The following is a 17,866-nucleotide window of genomic DNA, read 5'->3' as shown; positions in this document are numbered from 1 at the left end:
GCTATATGGGACTCTCTGGAGAAAGTTTACTGGGGAGTGAGAGACAAACTGACCGAGCAGGCATTAAAGGACAGAATAATTATGTCATGGGAGGAGATATCGGTGGAAGAAATATGTCAAGCATTTCTGCTTGGAAGAAACGGCTTCGTTTAGTCATAGAGGAAGGAGGCCACATTGAGCATAAACTGAATTAAGTGGGTTTTCCTCAGAAACTGGATTTTTTGACATGCTGTTTTGAATTTGACAATACTCGCATAATTTGTGTCCGAACTTTTAGATATTTTGCAGACTTGTTGATGATACCCTAAGGTTACTGTGTGAAAATTTTCAATGAATACAGTTTCTCTATCACTGAGAACATACTTGTCAAAAAGCGGTTCACTTTTTGGGGGACACCCGATATGCAGATTAGCTTGTCATGTGGGGTGTTGAGGTCAATGGCTTGCTGGCGAGTGTGTTGTTCAGGAATCACACGATGAAACTTTCCATTCAACCCTTGACTCGTTCGCAATGCCCGGTGTAGCTGTAACTGTTATGCTACCCCATGAGGAAAATGTGGAAAAAGTTTTCATTGTCAAAACTGCTATAGCGTTCCGTTGTCCGGAACACTGTCTTACATCAGGAATGCTATAGTGTTCAATCTTCCTTAGTGAGTTAAAACGGCAGAAAGAAAGGACTGGGCCTGCCTTCCTCTGCCAAGGCCTTGACATAGATACTAATGTCTGATACTGTAAGCAGAAATGTTCATGGAACCACAGCATATAAACAAAGATGATGCCAGCCAAAGTCATGGACAGTACAGTGTATTGAAGTCGCTCAGCAGTTAACAAAGCATGTCATGATGCATTTCAGCACATAATACATGTATGAACACACACACATACCTTCACCACGTTGGGAAAACTACTGGACATACCCCTACCTTACACATACAAATCGAGTTAATTCATTCACCGAAAACAACACAACAACAAAAAACTCAGAAAATTAAAGAGTCCAAAACTTGTGGTCCAAAACCAACATTTTTCCCCCAGGTAGATCCATTTAAAAATGTTAATCCCTCCTATTCACCTCCCAAATTTCCATCTCATCCAACAAAGCTTAACTCTTTCCACACAAACGGTGAAAGAGACGACGTTAACAGCGTTTCACCCCAATTACCATCATCAAAACATTGCAAGCGGAAGGCTCTTATACTGAAGACATGAATGTTGACAAAGATACCACAATTCTGATGACAGAAGCTAAAGGCTGGGTCATTCAGACACCCACTGGACATCCAAGGGGTCTGTGTAGAGGAGAAGAGAGGACTGGCCGTACTGAGTGAGTTAAATGTGGTTTCAACACACACACAAAAAAGTGGTTCAACTTTGCATTCTTCTGGCCCTATTCAATACCAGGCGGAAAATTCAAACTGCGCTCAGTGCTGATGACTGGCAGCTTTGTCTACTTCCATTTTGTGCCCAGGGACAAAACGTTGACAAATATCGGCAAAAAGACAACGTCTTCGACATCAAGGAGTCGGTTTTCTCAGCTGTTGGCAAGTCTTATAGAGAGTTGTGTTGCTGCCTACAATGGGACCATATCTGGTTATGGCCAGACAGGGTCTGGGAAAATGTTCTCCATGCTGGGTAAGTGTTAACCCCTTCAGTGCCAGGGGGGAAACAGCAGAAAGTGGTGTTTCAGGTCATAAAACATTATCCAAAACAATAAGCCTAAAACTGAGAAAATGGTCTGGAGATATACCACTCTAGACGGACTGTGAGAATTTTCAGCCTTCCAGAGGTATTTCCTCTTGTTCTGATGACGTCATCAGTGACGTCACTATGCACGTACATAATACATTTATGGCAGTCAAGGGGTTTTAAGCAAAAGTTTTGTGCTCTTGTTCGTTGTGTAAAGTACAACTGTTCAAGTGCCTAGATTTTGGAAAACTTTGACACAGATGCTAATGGACGGTGTGTGAATGTGAAAGTGTTTTTTGTTGCATCAAAAGTTTGGTAGATTGTCCACAATTACTGTTTTTATTAATTACTAGTGTTGAAGAAGGGAACAAAATACCAACATCACTCAAGTCGGTCAACAGATGTTCATTTCGTTCTGTGTCTGCTGCACGAGTTTTTCGTAGGCAAGTATGAAGTACGACCTTACCGAATGTTGCTGAACTCCTCACGAAAGCGTGCTTAAACACATCTGTTATTTGTAGTGCACGTGCACTCGGTGAAACAAGTGTCATTGAACACAGGCACCTGCAGATGTTAAATTCTGTTTATATACATAAAGTTATTAAACTAACAAAACTCATGAGTTTTATCAGCATTTTGAGCATTTTAATATATTTTCCCCTGTGCCCTGTGAAAAACGGTCTCCCCCCTCAGCCCATCACGCTCTTCAGTATTGAGAGCAGAGGAATTGAGACTTGTGGATGTTTTCTGTCGCTTTGCAGCCCACCACCAAGCTGATGACCTCACTCAACACAGGCCATTAAGGGCATCAGAAACATCAAATAATATCGATGCTCAAGCAACTCCACCACACTTACTGGACTCCGGGCACACTCAAATGGGCAACGTCATCGCCATCAATGGTCGGCATCAAGACACCAGAATGACTGTGGGCTTGTTTAATACACAGTCCATCGGCTCAAAGTCTAAGCAGACACAGATTGTGGACTTCATCAAGGATGAGAATATGGATGTTTTATTTTTAACAGAGACGTGGCTAAAAACGAGTGGCGATGAAAGCAAATGTGCTGACTTAGTTCCGCCAGGCTACAAGCTGAGGACCTTCCCTCGTGCAACATAGGGTGGGGGACTTGCTGTCCTCTACCGCGACCATCTCCCCGTCACCGTCATCTCCACCTTCCCCTTCACTCTCACTTCCTGTGAGTTGATTCAGTTCACACTGACAGCACCCCAACATGTCCACTTCTCCTGCCTGTACAGACCACCGCCAAGCAAACAGAACAAACTTCTGAACTCTACATTTCTGACAGAGCTGCCAGACCTAGGGGTAACTTTTTCTGACACTCTGTCCATGGAAAAACATGTGTCCAACATCTGTCGCTCTGCTTACCATTAACTCAGGAAAATCAGTAGCATTCGCCATCTTCTCACTTCTGATGCAACCAAAACTTTTGTCTGTTCTCTCGTTCTGTCTAAATTTAATTTAGATTACTGTAACTCCTTAGTCTCTGCCATTCCTCAGTACCTCCTAGACAAACTTCAAAAGGTTCAAAATTCTGCAGCACGACTGATTTTCAGAGTCAGAAAACACGAACACGTACAGCCACTCCTTCAACAACTTCACTGGCTCCCTATCTCTGCAAGAATACAACATAAAACATCCACTCTTTGCTTCAACTCTCTCACTGATCTCTACTGTCCTGTCTATCTTTCTGATCTCTTTCATGTCTATGCCCCTGCCAGACAACTCTGCTCTTCTTCAGACAATAAAACCTTTACTGTTCCTCAAATCAAAACAAAGACTTATGGCAACCGATCTTTTTCTCACTTTGCGACAACTGTTTGGAACCAGCTTCCACTCACAGCTCGTCACTCTGAAACCCCCTCACACTGCCCTGAAGACACACCTGTTCAGACAGTCATACAATGTTGTATGAAATGAAATAGAGGTGTGTGGTTGCGTGTGTGTGTGGGGGGGGGGGAGGGGGGGACGAGGGAGGAGAGGTGGTGGCGGGTGTTTGCACGCCCACACACGAGCTTGTGTCTGTGTGTTCCATGTGTGCAGGTGGGTGAGTAGGTACGTGCGTGCGTGTGTGTGTGTGTGTGCATGCATGTGTGTGTGTGTGTGTGTGTGTGTGTGTTTTCTAATGTATAATATGTATGTGGGAGATTCTTAACATGAACTGTTTTATGAAGTAATGTTGTAGTTAGTTTACTCAGTTGTTCATCTGTTGTGCTTTTGTTGTTGTTGCTGATGAGTGTGTGTGTGTGTGTGTGTGTGCTAGTGTATGTGGGCGGGGTTGAGGTGTGAGTGTTTTTACAATAGGTACATTTTTACATTTTCAGGTTTAATTTCATAAATGTAATGTACATACGTTTTTACTAGAAATGTTTGATGAATATTGCTTTATCATGTAATGTTGCAGCCTGTTTGTTTCAATTGTTTGTCATTTGTGTGTGTGTGTGTGTGTGTGTGTGTGTGTGTGTGTGTGAACATTTGCTTCATCTTTCTAGTTTTGATCTGTGTGTGTGTCATGTGGGGTGTTTCTTCAAGGAAATGCTTAGCAGGAACTGGTTTTTTTTGTTTGGTTTTTTCATGTAATGTCGTAGTAGTTTGCATTATTTGATTGTTGATCTGTGTTCGTGTGTGTATGTGCCTGTAGGTGTGTGTATGTATGTATACGTGCTTGTGTTCTTTCAATTTCAATTGTCTACTTTTTTGTTGTTATCATTATTTCGTTTTTATCTTCTTTTTTTTCACATGCTACATTTCTTGATTTAATCAACTGACAAGACCTCTTTAACTGTTCTCTCTTACCTATGTTTCAAATTATATGCACATGTTTGTGTGGGGATGTTTGAGTGAATGTTTTCAGGGCTATTGTAAAGCACATAGACCTTCAAGAATATGCACTACAGCAAGAAGTCTTAATAAATAATTAAATAAATGTGACAAGAAAAGATACGATGAAATCTTATGCCCAACAACCAACCAAGTAGACTACACTCTTCCGACACACAAAACTGAAATGCCTTCTACATGTCAACACCATAAATTGCATGGTTTTCAACTACTGACAATGATTACGCAGCACAGACAATGCTATCAGTTGTTATGTAAGTTTTAATTATATGCCTTCACTAGTAATTATTCCATTCGTTAGTAAAGATTATAAAGTTCTGAAGTCTTGATTTGTATACATATACAATTACAACAAAAGAAACATTTTTTAACAGACAGACAGAAATCTAAATAATCTCTTAAATGATTTAGTATGGTAAGACGTTACACAGTTATTGTTTAAAGAAAAAAGAAGTCTGCTTTGAAATCAGGAGAAAAAAGAAATAGCATCTCTAGGAATAAGCAATGAAAATTACTATTAAAAAAAAAAACAGAAGAAGAAAAGCAACATACCAGCTTTCCAACCATGATCCTCTTCAATGTCTCAAGACAAGATACTTGGTCGCAGCAAACAATCAATCTATCTAAAAAAATTGCAACACTCAAAAAGGAAAAAAAAACAACCACCCCAAAACAGAAAGTCATTCAACCATGGTGGCGTCACTCTCTACCAAGCTGCTGACTCACACGCCCATGTCGCCAAACTCTCCCGCCTTCTTGTTCTGCGACTCGTAGAAAGCTTTGCTGAGGGTTCTCTTCATCTCATCGTCGCCGTCCTCGTACATGTTCTTCAGCATGGACATGAGGCCGGCACTGGGGTCTGAATCGTCGTCCTTCGACAGGTTGGGTCTGAAACACGGAAACCCTTCATCATCATCATCAGGAGGAAGGTGGCAGAATGGTTAAGACCCTTATCTGCCAATACAGTGTCCGTGAGGTCCTGGGTTCCAATCCTGGTACCACCTTTTTTTTTTTTTCTTTTTTTTTTTTCCAAAGCTCGAATAGAAAATCAAACTGAGCTTCTAGCTTTTCGATGAGATGATAAACCGAGATCCCATGTGTAGCATGCACTTGGTGCACTGAAACAGAACCTCCAGCAAGTAAGTTTTATCCTCTGGCAAAATTCTGTAGGAGAAATCCACTCTGATAGGTACGCAAATATATATGCATGCACTCAAGGCCTGACTCACATGGTGGAATATGCTGCTGGTCAGGCATCTGCCAAGCAGATGTGGTGTAGTGTGTATGGATTTGTCCACACACACGGACGCCTCCTTGAAAAAATGAACCACTGACAGTCACAACATGCTGGGTGGTTCATACCTTCAACATTAATGACACCACTACGTACACACGTGTAGTAACTGTCTTTAAACTCTTCCCACACTAATAACACTCTTTTCATTGAGGTTCAGCAGTAAAGGGGTTAAAGTGATCTGTTGGGACTGCACAGTCTAGAGACTCTACCTGTTATGCCCCCCACCCCACCCAATTTTTTTCCTCAACTGTAAAAAAAAAAAAAAAAAAGCTACAAGTCACTGTGTCTTTATCATTCACTTCCATCATTACAATCAATTTTTTTCACAACTATACTGACTTCTTCATACATGTTGTCATAACCATACTGACTTCTTCATTTCTTTGGATTTCTTTTCTTGTTCCGTGACGTAGGCCCAGGTCTTTCCAGTCGCCTTCTTCTTCAGCATCACAAGAACCATGTCCGGTTTCACCTGCCGACACACCATGGAAAATTTTCAAGCACTGGGACTGAAACAAGAACCATCTACAAGTTCAGTCAAGAATGAGCCTGATGTTTCTTTAAAATTTTCAACCATTTAAAAAAGTTTTGAAGACAAAAAAAAAAGAAAACAAAAAGCCTAACTTCATCAAATTTTACAAAGTTTTCTTCAACATAGAAGCCAATGCGCAAAAGCTCCACAGACAATTTTGTCCCTATTCCTCAATACTATATATGATAGTCAGTCGTGTCTGACTATGACCATCAGAACAGCAGAGGAGGCAACTGCTGTTCTGACTATTTGGGCTAGAATTTTATTATAGTGGAGAGTGTCTTGCCCAAGTACATCCCCACTCTCTCGGCCAAGAGGGTTTTAGGACAGTCGGCGTTGGGATGGTTCCCAAAGGCCAAGTAGCCCACAAGGCTGCATCACTAAGGGCCAGTGCAATTTTGCCTCCTAGTTTGAGAGTCATAGTCCTTCACAAAAGACTAAGCTGTAAATTGTTTCCCGTTGACTGGAGAAACCACTGATAATACAGCTCTCACTTTGCTGTTGGCCCAAATGTAAACTTAAGTCTTCAACTACTACCACAATGTAAATGACACATGCAATATCTGTAGTTTCCCATCTGTTAATGCACAACAAGCATCTATATAAAATTCATTCACTAGCAGAAAAAAGACACCTATCAGCCTATTCCTCATAAAAATGTATCATTAGAATGAAAGAAAAAATTTCTGTATTGCTATGTTAAAAGTATTTAGGATAGTTTTGAAATCCACGCCTCTCTTTGAACTTAAAAATGACAACCTCAAATCTATCAAGAAAATCTAAAACCGTAACATCATACAATTTCAACTGTGTGTGTGTGCGTAGAGATATGCATGTGTTTCCATCATACAACTTTTGGGTTTTCTGTAAAATTCTTAAAGAGAAAAAGTTATGTTCGTTAATATACAGAAGCATGTCACAACCAGCGCATTATTTTGCTTTTGCTTTTTTCCTTTTTCTTCTCACCCCCACCCCCACCCCCTTTTTTTTTTTTTTTTTTTTTTTTGAGTTTTTTCTTTTCTGAACATACCTCTCTCTTCTCTTTATTATTGAACAAGCAAATGGAAAAGAGTTTCACCTTTGATTCGAACTTGTATTGTACTTACACTGGGCTTGTGGTTATTCAAAGGTTCGTCAAAAGTGAAGGACCATTTCATAAAAACTGACCCGTTTTCGTAACATCGGAAATCGTGAGATTATTTGAATTACCCTGACTGCATATCATCTACCACCAGCCTCTCACAGCATACACAAACGTCTGTTTCAGGCACATATCCACCATAAAAAAACAACATTAGAAACGGTTTTAAAAAACATCAATGCTTCAGCCAAAAATTAACAATTATTCATGGTTCATAAACAATAACTGTTGTTTTTCAAGGTTAAAAAAAAAAGAGAGAGATGTGCACGCACAAGAAAGCACCTCTGGCTGTGCTTACACTGGCTGCATACACCGGAAAACTCATCATCATATCACCATGCCCCCAAAAGAAAAAAACTGTGCAAAATTCTAGGTGGTACTTAATTTTTAGTGAACCCTATATATGAAGAAAGACTGACCGAACTGTGGTCACGACACGTACCTGCAGTGTTGGTCATGACATTATAACACGAATCCTGCAGATGGTATGATAGTCGACAGCGCCGTCCTATTCTTCCCCAATTCACATTTCTAAACCCAGTCAAACATGGGCTGGAACCGACCACGCCTTACAAAAAACACAGTAACACACCTCTGAGGTTTGAACCTACAACCCTCCCAGCCAGACAGTGACGCTAACCTGACAGTCAGTGGGGTAAACATAACACAGTGACGGCCTTGATTTCTCACACACACCCAGACCAGCGCTTCCTCCTGCAGGAAGATGGTTACCCCCCTCAGGCCTCCTGAAGGAAGATGGTTACCCCCCCTTAGCCCTCCTGCAGGAAGATGGTTACCCCCCTCCTCCCCCCCCCCTAACCCTCCTGCAGGAAGATGGTTAACCCCCCTTCCCCCCCTTAGCCCTCCTGCAGGAAGATGGTTACCCCCCCTTCCCCCCCTTAACCCTCCTGCAGGAAGATGGTTAACCCCCCTTCCCCCCCTTAGCCCTCCTGCAGGAAGATGGTTACCCCCCCTTCCCCCCCTTAACCCTCCTGCAGGAAGATGGTTAACCACCCCACCCCCAGCCCTCCTGAAGGAAGATGGTCAACCCCCCCTTCCCCCCCTTAACCCTCCTGCAGGAAGATGGTTAACCACCCCACCCCCAGCCCTCCTGAAGGAAGATGGTTACCCCCCCTTCGCCCTCCTGCATGGAAGATGGTTACCCACACCCCCATCTCCTCCCCATTGCCTTCCTCCTGCAGGGAGTGGTTATCCCCCCCCCCCCCCCCCCCCCCCCCCCGACCCCCTACCTTGTGGTAGGAAGCGTCTGGGTCAATCTGCTCAGCCAGGCGGGTGATGCACAGTTCGCTGTTCTTGCCGTTCAGCCCCTTCACCTCCACCTTCACCGACCTGCACAGCGGTACAGTCTTTTGCATGGGTGGGAGTGGCTCATTTTTGACTCACTTGTGTAAACAAAGTGAATCTTTGTTTTAACCCGGTGTTCGGTTGTCTGTGTGTGTGTGTGTGTGTGTGTGTGTCCGTGGTAAACTTTAACATTGACATTTTCTCTGCAAATACTTTGTCAGTTGACACCAAATTAGGCATAAAAATAGGGCAAATTCAGTTCTTTCCAGTCATCTTGCACCTCTGGGATGGGTACAAAAAATAAAAAATGAAGCCTAATTATATGCAAACTGCATTTACTGTTATATTCATACTTTTTGTATTCTCTAAACTTGGCACTTTGATCTGATATTCTGACACAACAACAAGAGCAGTCATTATTATCATTTTTTTTTGTTCAAACAGGAACTTCTTTTGCTAAGCATGGAAGTTTTATTTATTTTGCAAACGTTTTGGTGCAGATAGTAATAAAGGGAAATTACTCTGTAATTAATGCTAGGGGACTTAATTTGCCACAAGTGAGTCTTGAAGGCCTTGCTTCTCTTGTTCTTGTGATGCGTGTTTTTCCTAATACGAAAACAAATCTATACATGCGAATGACTGGTGTGTGAGGCGGTTTGACCTGTCTCTGCTCAAGATTTAGCACGATATAAATACTATCAATACTTATCAATCATTATTATTATTATCATACCTTGACAAGTTGACAGTTTCAGTTTCAGTTTCACTTTCTCAAGGAGGCGTCACTGCGTTCGGACAAATCCATACACGCTACACCACATCTGTTGAGCAGATGCCTGACCAGCAGCATAACCCAACGCGCTTAGTCAGGCCTTGAGTGCATGCTTACATATTTGTGTACCTATGAAAGTGGATTTCATTTTACGTAATTTCGCCAGAGGACAACACTCTCGTTGCCATGGGTTCTTTTTCAGTGCGCCAAGTGCGTGCTGCACACGGGACCTCGGTTTATCGTCTCATCCGAAAGACTAGACGCTCAGTTTGATTTTCCAGTCAAACTTAGGAGAAAGGGCGAGAGCGGGATTCGAACCCACACCCTCACGGACTCTCTGTATTGGCAGCTGAGCGTCTTAACCATTCTGCCACCTTCCTCCAAGTTGACAAAAAGTAGTAACTGCTTGTCAGACTTACACACCATGGATCTCATTTCACCAGGACTCAGAAGTCAAGGGGTTAAATCAATAATTATCTTATATAAAATTAAAAGGAAAACAAAAGGAAAAAAAAAAAAAAAGAGGGAACTACGCACTGTTGTGTGAATTCACTGGCGATGGCAGTCTTGTCAAGGGACTGAACTCCCTTCAGCGTGACGTACAGCTTCATGAACTTGTCTGACTGGTCCCATGCTGTCGTGACAACGCAACACAACACGCGTTAATATCAATAACTAATAATAATACTGGGTATTTTTTATGTTTTCTGCCTCCTTAGCAAGAGGCCCAGAGCACTAACAATCAAAACCATATAAATAATAATGATTATTGATATTCATAATAAGCGATCTACCTTGTTAGCACAGAAGCCCAGAGCAATAAGAATTAACATCAATACAGAACAAAAACACACGTACGAAGAAAAAAAAAACCAGGGCACGACATATATTACAATCAAGACTTACAAGCAGGACTACTTCTGTGTTCGTGGGCTGCAACTCCCACGTTCATCCGTATGTACACGACTGGGCTTTTACGTGTATGACCGTTTTCACCCCGCCATGTAGGCAGCCATACTGCGCTTTCAGGGGTGTGCATGCTGGGTATGTTCTTGTGTTGCCACTAACCCACATAATAGCTGGATCACAGGATCTTAAACGTGCGTATTTGATCTGCTTGCATATACACACCAAGGGGTTCAGGCACCAGCAGGTCTGCACATGTTGACCTGGGAGATCGGAAAAATCTCCACCCTTTATCCACCAGGCGCTGTCACCGAGATTCAAACCCGGGACCCTAAGACTGAAAGTCCAACACTTTAACCACTCGGCTATTGCACCCGTCACAAACAGGACAAACTGAATGTGTCAGTGACAAAGCAAGCACTCACTCACACACACACACACACACACACACACCTATACATCCATAAAAGCAGATTTGTACAGATGTGTTTTTGATTGTCGGGCAGATTTCAACTGTGATTTTGTTCCACATTCACAGTCATTCTCAAAATCTACATGTATACTAAGAGCAATGACTTAAATAATCAAAACAACTTAACAAGCGCAGAAACTGAACATCAACAAGACGGGCATGACAGCTACGTTGGAACTGTAACTGGACTTTCATGGGATCCTGGCTTTCAATTCTGGCTGTGTCTGGTGGGTTCATGGTGGGCATTTTTCTGATCTCAAAGGTCACTATAAATACAAACTGTCTCTCGACAAACTGACACGCTTGGCACAAAAAAAACAAAAAACAAAAGCAAAACAAAAAAAAACAACCTACTTATCCAATGGTAGGTGTGGATAACTGCACCTTTTCTGACTGAAAGTTAATTAATCCTAAGTATGGAAAGTGAACATTTCTAAAAACAGTAAGACTACCAATCATTCATTTTGTGAAGTTCAGCTGAATGCGGGTCATGATGTTCACGATTTTTAGGTTTTAGGTATAGGCTTACATAACTATCTATTTTCTCTCTCATCTTTTTCTTTTTAATTTTTGGAGCCCCTTGCATTTTTCTTCACACTGGTTCAATGGTCCTTGTCTGTACAGTGCTTGAACTTGATTCATGCAGTCCAGTTCACAGTGACAAGAGGAATGTTATGTTGTTGTTGTTTTTTTGGGGGGGCGAGGTTTCTACTCCATCGTCAGCACCGTTTCAGTGGCATTACTACCTCGCTGCTCAATTAGATTCCCCCAAACATGACCACACCCGGTTTCGTCCATCACAGTTCCAGCGTCAGCAGTCCGCAGGGAACCATCGACGTTAGGTTGCCAGGAGGCCACACACCAGAGGAGACCCTGCACAGCTGGTGCCTGTTCTGATTCAATGAACTTAGGACACCACCTACTAAGCCTCCTACTAACGACAATAATGGCTTAGTTGCGAAGCCAGACTGAGTGAGCATCCCTCCCAGAGTGGAGACCGCCACCACATCCCTCCAACAACAGCCCCCCATGAATCTGTGGACACTGAAGACATTGGCAGGACTCACCCCAAGCACAGAAGTGGAGAGGTATCGAAACTGAGGTCACCATGAGTGCAGGGCATGAAAGGCCACAGACTTTGGGACTGTTCTGTTTTAAATATTGATGATGATGAAAGAAGGGGAATGTTTCTTCCTCCAACACTTTCTCCTGGGCTTTAACTCACTCAGTACGGCCAGTCCTCTCTTCTCCTCTACACAGACCCCTCGGATGTCCAGTGGGTGTCTGAATGACCCAACCTTTAGCTTCTGTCGTTAGAATTGTGGTATTCTTTGTCAACATTCACCTCTTCAGCATAAGAGCCTTCCGCTTGCAATATTTTGATGATGGTAATTGGGGTGAAACGCTGTTAACGTCGTCTCTTTCGCCGTTCGTATGGAGAGAGTTAATGTGACATTTTTTCACAGCGTTCACGGCTTCAGTCCATGGTATGACGTTAGTGTAAACCTTTCATTATCTTCATCTTAGGATGGTTCAGAGGGGTAGGCAGAACTTTAATGGTTTATGCAATCAATGTGTTCACTGACATAATATGGCTGAGTTAAGCAAGAAAAAAATATTACTAAGGAAAAAAAACCTGGTGCTGGCCAGGGCCAAAGGACAGATTTCTCTGTGTGAAATTTGGGCTGCTCTCCCCAGGAAGAGCGCGTCGCTATACTACAGCGCCACCCTTTTTTTTTTTTTCTGCGTGCAGTTTTTTTTAAATTTGGATTCTTTTACATGCGCTGAGTGCATGCTGCACATGGGACCTCAGTTTATCATCTCATCCGAATGACTAGCGTCCAGACCACCACTCAAGGTCTAGTGGAGGGGGGAGAAAATATCGACGGCTGAGCCGTGAATCAAACCAGTACGCTTAGATTCTCTTGCTTCCTAGGCGGACACGTTACCTCTAGGCCATCACTCCATATGAGCTGAAGCCTGTGAATGAGAGCTTCAATTCTAAAACATATTGGCGCTGGGGAGTGTTTTTTCACACAGAAATTTGAGAGATGGAAACAGCTGAACGACACAAACCGTAAGACTTGATGAGCTCTTTGTACACCTGAGGCGCAGCGCTACAGGCCCTCGACGCCATTTTGGCCGGGGCCTGCTGGTCACCGTCAGCGGGCTTGGCCTTGTCCTGCTTGATGAGCTCTGTCTGCAGGCGGCGGATCTCCAGACGGAGCAGGTCCTGGACACGACTGCGAGTGGCCGTCTCCACCAGCCTCTGCAGCTCCTCCACGTCCTTCTGGATCTGCCCACATGTCCCCAGCACGTCACACATACAATGCCAGCTTTACTTTCTCATATCTTCTTCTTCTTCTTCGTTCGTGGGCTGCAACTCCCACGTTCACTCGTATGTACACGAGTGGGCTTTTACGTGTATGACCGTTTTTACTCCGCCATGTAGGCAGCCATACTCCGTTTTTGGGAGAGTGCATGCTGGGTATGTTCTTGTTTCCATAACCCACCGAACGCTGACATGGATTACAGGATCTTTAACATGCATATTTGATCTTCTGCTTGCGTATACACACGAAGGGGGGTCAGGCACTAGCAGGTCTGCACATATGTTGACCTGGGAGATCGGAAAAATCTCCACCCTTTACCCACCAGGCGCCGTTACCGAGATTCGAACCCGGGACCCTCAGATTCAAAGTCCAACGCTTTAACCACTCGGCTATTGCGCCCGTCACTTTCTCACATCAAATCAAATCAAATCATGGTGCTTAGAGCCTCGACGACCACTACAGTCATCTCAAGGCTATCGCCACATCAGCATCTGCTTCAAGTCTTTCAGTTTCTCAAAGAGGCGTCACTGCGTTTGGACAAATCCATTTATATGCTACGCTACATCTACTTGGCAGATGCTTGACCACCAGCATAAGACAATGCCCTTGTCTGTTGTCAGGCCTTGAGTGCGTGTATATATATATATATATATATATATATATATATATATATATATATATATATATATATATATATATCTGTGTACCTATCAGAGTGGATTTCTTTCAAATAATGTTGCCAGGGGAATGCACTCTCATTTCTATGGGTTCTTTTTCAGTGTGTCAACTGCGTGCTGCACATGGGACCTCGGTTTATCGTCTCATACAAATAACTAGACACTCAATTTGGTTTTTTTGGGTTTTTTTTTTTTAACAAAACTTAAATCAATCATTTCTATATGTAACACACACACACACACAAACACACGCACACACACAGACACACACACACGCACGCACACACACACACACACTTTCACTTACTCGCATGCGTACACAGTAATTCCCCCCACCCCCTCCTCCCACTTGATTTTTTTTCCTACCCTCGTCTAATATCACTTACAGTAAAAAGACGTTAAACTAAAGAACGAACACTCAGTTTAATTTTCCAGTCAAAAATTTGGGAGAAAGGGCAAGGGCAGCATTCACACTCAAGACACTCACGGACACTGTACTGGCAGGTAAGCATCTTAACCATTCTACCACAATGCTCTTTAAAAAAAAAAAAAAAAAAAGGGAGTAGGATCGGCATCAAACCATGAAAATCATGCTCAGAAACAAAAATATTTACCACAAAACTAAAGCACATCATACACAGGGAAAAAAAAAATCTTAACTTAATACATTTATAGCTAAATACTGCTGATGCATACTTCAAATAAAACTGAAACAGAAATGAATGATTTTACAGCATCTTCTACAGAAAGAAAAATGTTCATAGGAAAAAAGAAAACAAAAAAAAAAAAAAAAAAACACACACACATTAAAAAACAAAACAAAACAAAAAAAAACGTGTTTTTTCTATTATTACTGGAGTCAAATTTCATTGAAACCAAAACAGTTCTCAAGAAATAAACACGGACGACAAACCTATTTTCTTGCTTCAAATGAAAAACTAAAACAAGAGACTAATACCCCCCCCACTTCCTGTCTTATCCTGGATTCACTCTGCATCCTTTCTGTGATACTTGTATTATGCATACTAAATTTGGTACATGTACTCTCAACTCTGCTTACTTGTATTATGCATACTAAATTTGTTACTCTCAGCATGTACTCTCAACTCTGCTTACTTGTATTATGCATACTAAATTTGTTACTCTCAGCACTGCTTACCTGTATTATGTATACTAAATTTGTTACTTTCAACTCTGCTGACTTGTATTATGTATACTAAATTTGTTACTCTCAACTCTGCTTACTTGTATTATGTATACTAAATTTGTTACTCTCAACTCTGCTTACTTGTATTATGCATACTAAATTTGTTACTCTCAACTCTGCTTACTTGTATTATGTATACTAAATTTGTTACTCTCAACTCTGCGGACTTGTATTGTGTATACTAAATTTGTTACTCTCAACTCTGCTTACTTGTATTATGTATACTAAATTTGTTACTCTCAACTCTGCTTACCTGTATTATGTATACTAAATTTGTTACTCTCAACTCTGCTTACTTGTATTATGCATACTAAATTTGTTACTCTCAACTCTGCTTACTTGTATTATGCATACTAAATTTGTTACTCTCAACTCTGCTGACTTAAAACTACAAAGTGGGAGCACATTTTCCTCCAGGCTTTCACAGAAACATGCTGGCAAAACAAAAAAGAAGAAAAAATAGTACTGGTGACTGTGCTTTTGTCTTAGACTCCGAAGATGAGAGTTCAGACTCTTTCAGACAGCGGGTTGCAAGTGATTGGATATGATAGCATGACAGTGTTTGTGTGTATGAGTAGTTAGTGTGTGGAGGGTATGACCTAGGTGTGTGGTGATGTACAGGTGTTTCTGAGAATGAAGCCTGTTGGGAAAACACTCTGTGTGTGTGTGTGTGTGTGTGTGTGTGTGTGTGTGTGTGTGTGTGTGTGTGTATCCCTTTGTACAAATGTCCTTTTATCATTGTGTGTGTGTGTGTGTGTGTGTGTGTGTGTGTGTTTGTGTTTTGTTCTTGTAACTGTATTCATTGTGACAGATGTACACATTCACTGAATAAGCCTTTCTACACACATTACATTCTAGACATCAGTTCATCTCTTTTTTCAGCCTTCTTTTTCTTCTTCCACATACTACCAACACCAATATGCTGATAAAACTAATTTTGCGAGAGGTTACTGCAGAGTGTGATATGAACGAGATGCAACGGGAAGTGCTGTTAGTTGAAGGGGAGGGGGGATGGTGGGGGTGTGGGGGAGGGGGAGGGGGATGGATGCGTAGTATTTCCATCTCCAGCTTAGCCTATCAGTCCACCATAGCAGTCCACAGGATTACTCTAGCCTAGCACAGCTCTAGCCTTCTATAACATTTCTATACCTGAGTGATTCACACTATTACTCATTCTGGGTTTTGTTGGGGGGGTGCGTGTTTGCATCTTATATTCAGTTGTACACTGCCGGTTTTTACTTTTAGAGTTCCAATACGTTCCCGTATCAGCTGTTTCTTCCTCCTTCCTCACTACTTTAGCATCATCTCCCACCCCCTCACTCCCACCCCTTTACTCCTTTCTTCAGCAGATGCATTATGCAATTCAGGAGGAAGATGACAGAATGATGAAGACACTTATCTGCCCAGACAGTGTTTGTGAGGGTCTGGGTTTGATTCCTGCTCTAACCCTTTCTCCCAAGTTTGAATGGAATGTCAAACTGAGCATCTAGTCATTTGGATGAGATGATAAACAGAGGTCCCGTGTGCAGCACACACTTGGCTCACTGAAAAGAACCCATGGCAACAGAAATGTTGTCCTCACGCAAAATTCTCTAGAAATCCACTCTGATAGGTACCAAATATGCCTGTACTCAAAGCCTGACTATCACGTCCGGTTATGCTGCTGTCAGGCATGCGCCAAGCAGATGTGGTGTAGTGTATTATATGAATTTGTCCTAACAATGCATCTCTGAGAAACTGAAACTCACTTAAAGGCATTTTAATGCGCCTTCACTGTGCATTTATACGTTTTTTTGTAATTCAGTGTTCTGTTCCAAACATATCTCTGTCTCTGGTTTAAGCTTTCTGTAGTCTGACCACTTCCCAAACTGACCAAAGAGCAGCGGACCAATAACATAAACATAACAGTTGGCAACCTTTCTTCAGTTACACTACAGGGAGATGTGTAATTTCATTTGCATGTGTATGCCTGTTCACAAGTTCGCTTGTTTACATAAAAGAGTGATACACTGAGACAATACAAAATACATTTGACGAAAGTAATACGTTTGCACATCTAGATCTAGTCATCGAGTCAGCATGTCTGTTGTACAGCAGACGACTTGCGTGGAAAGATCGAGAAACACGACAAAAGCGCGCCAGAGTCGTCGATTCATTCTTGGGATGATTGTAAATGAATCTCTGAAACCTTGATATTCGTTCAGCAAAAAAAGCCTTGTTTTACCTCTGTTGTAGATGTCATTCTGTGTGTCTCTTTTTTGTTCGTGTTAGCAACAAAGGATGTCGAAAAGTTGTTTGTCTTTCACAGAATCCCCCAAACGTGGTTTTGCTTTCCCTTCGTAATCCGCACTTGCGCAGAAGGTCTGGTGGTAAATCCAAATGATGGATTGGATATAAGCAGTCGTATCCGTATCAGTATCAGCAGCTCAAGGAGACGTCACTGCGTTCGGACAAATCCGTATACGCTACACCACGTCTGCCAAGCAGATGCCTGACCAACAGCATAACCCAACGTGCTTAGTCAGGCCTTGAGAAAAAACATAATAAAGGAAGAAAAAAGAAAGAAAGAAAAAAAAGCAAGTGTTTTTACCACAAAATTTCGAAAACAACTCCATGCTTTTTTTTCTTCTTTTTTTTCTTTTTTTTTTTTAAAGAAATCAAATAAACACCATTGAT

At 42.0% G+C, this 17,866-nt stretch overlaps 1 protein-coding gene across 1 annotated transcript; it reads right to left on the bottom strand.

Annotated features, from left to right (window-relative positions):
* Window positions 1-787: 787 nt before the first annotated feature.
* Window positions 788-17,571, bottom strand: LOC143275921 (calcyclin-binding protein-like). Its single transcript, XM_076580257.1, has 6 exons — window positions 17,415-17,571; window positions 13,050-13,269; window positions 10,133-10,229; window positions 8,769-8,868; window positions 6,217-6,317; window positions 788-5,436 (listed from the first exon to the last, which is right to left on the bottom strand). Exons 1-6 carry the CDS (start codon window positions 17,430-17,432, stop codon window positions 5,271-5,273), a joined length of 702 nt encoding a protein of 233 aa, XP_076436372.1. The 5' UTR covers window positions 17,433-17,571; the 3' UTR covers window positions 788-5,270.
* Between the last annotated feature and the right edge of the window lie 295 nt (window positions 17,572-17,866).

This window comes from Babylonia areolata, chromosome 31 (assembly GCF_041734735.1).
Source record: "Babylonia areolata isolate BAREFJ2019XMU chromosome 31, ASM4173473v1, whole genome shotgun sequence".
Taxonomy (NCBI): domain Eukaryota; kingdom Metazoa; phylum Mollusca; class Gastropoda; order Neogastropoda; family Buccinidae; genus Babylonia; species Babylonia areolata.
Note: the sequence above shows the minus strand (reverse complement) of the source record. Positions and strands in the feature narration are given on the sequence as shown.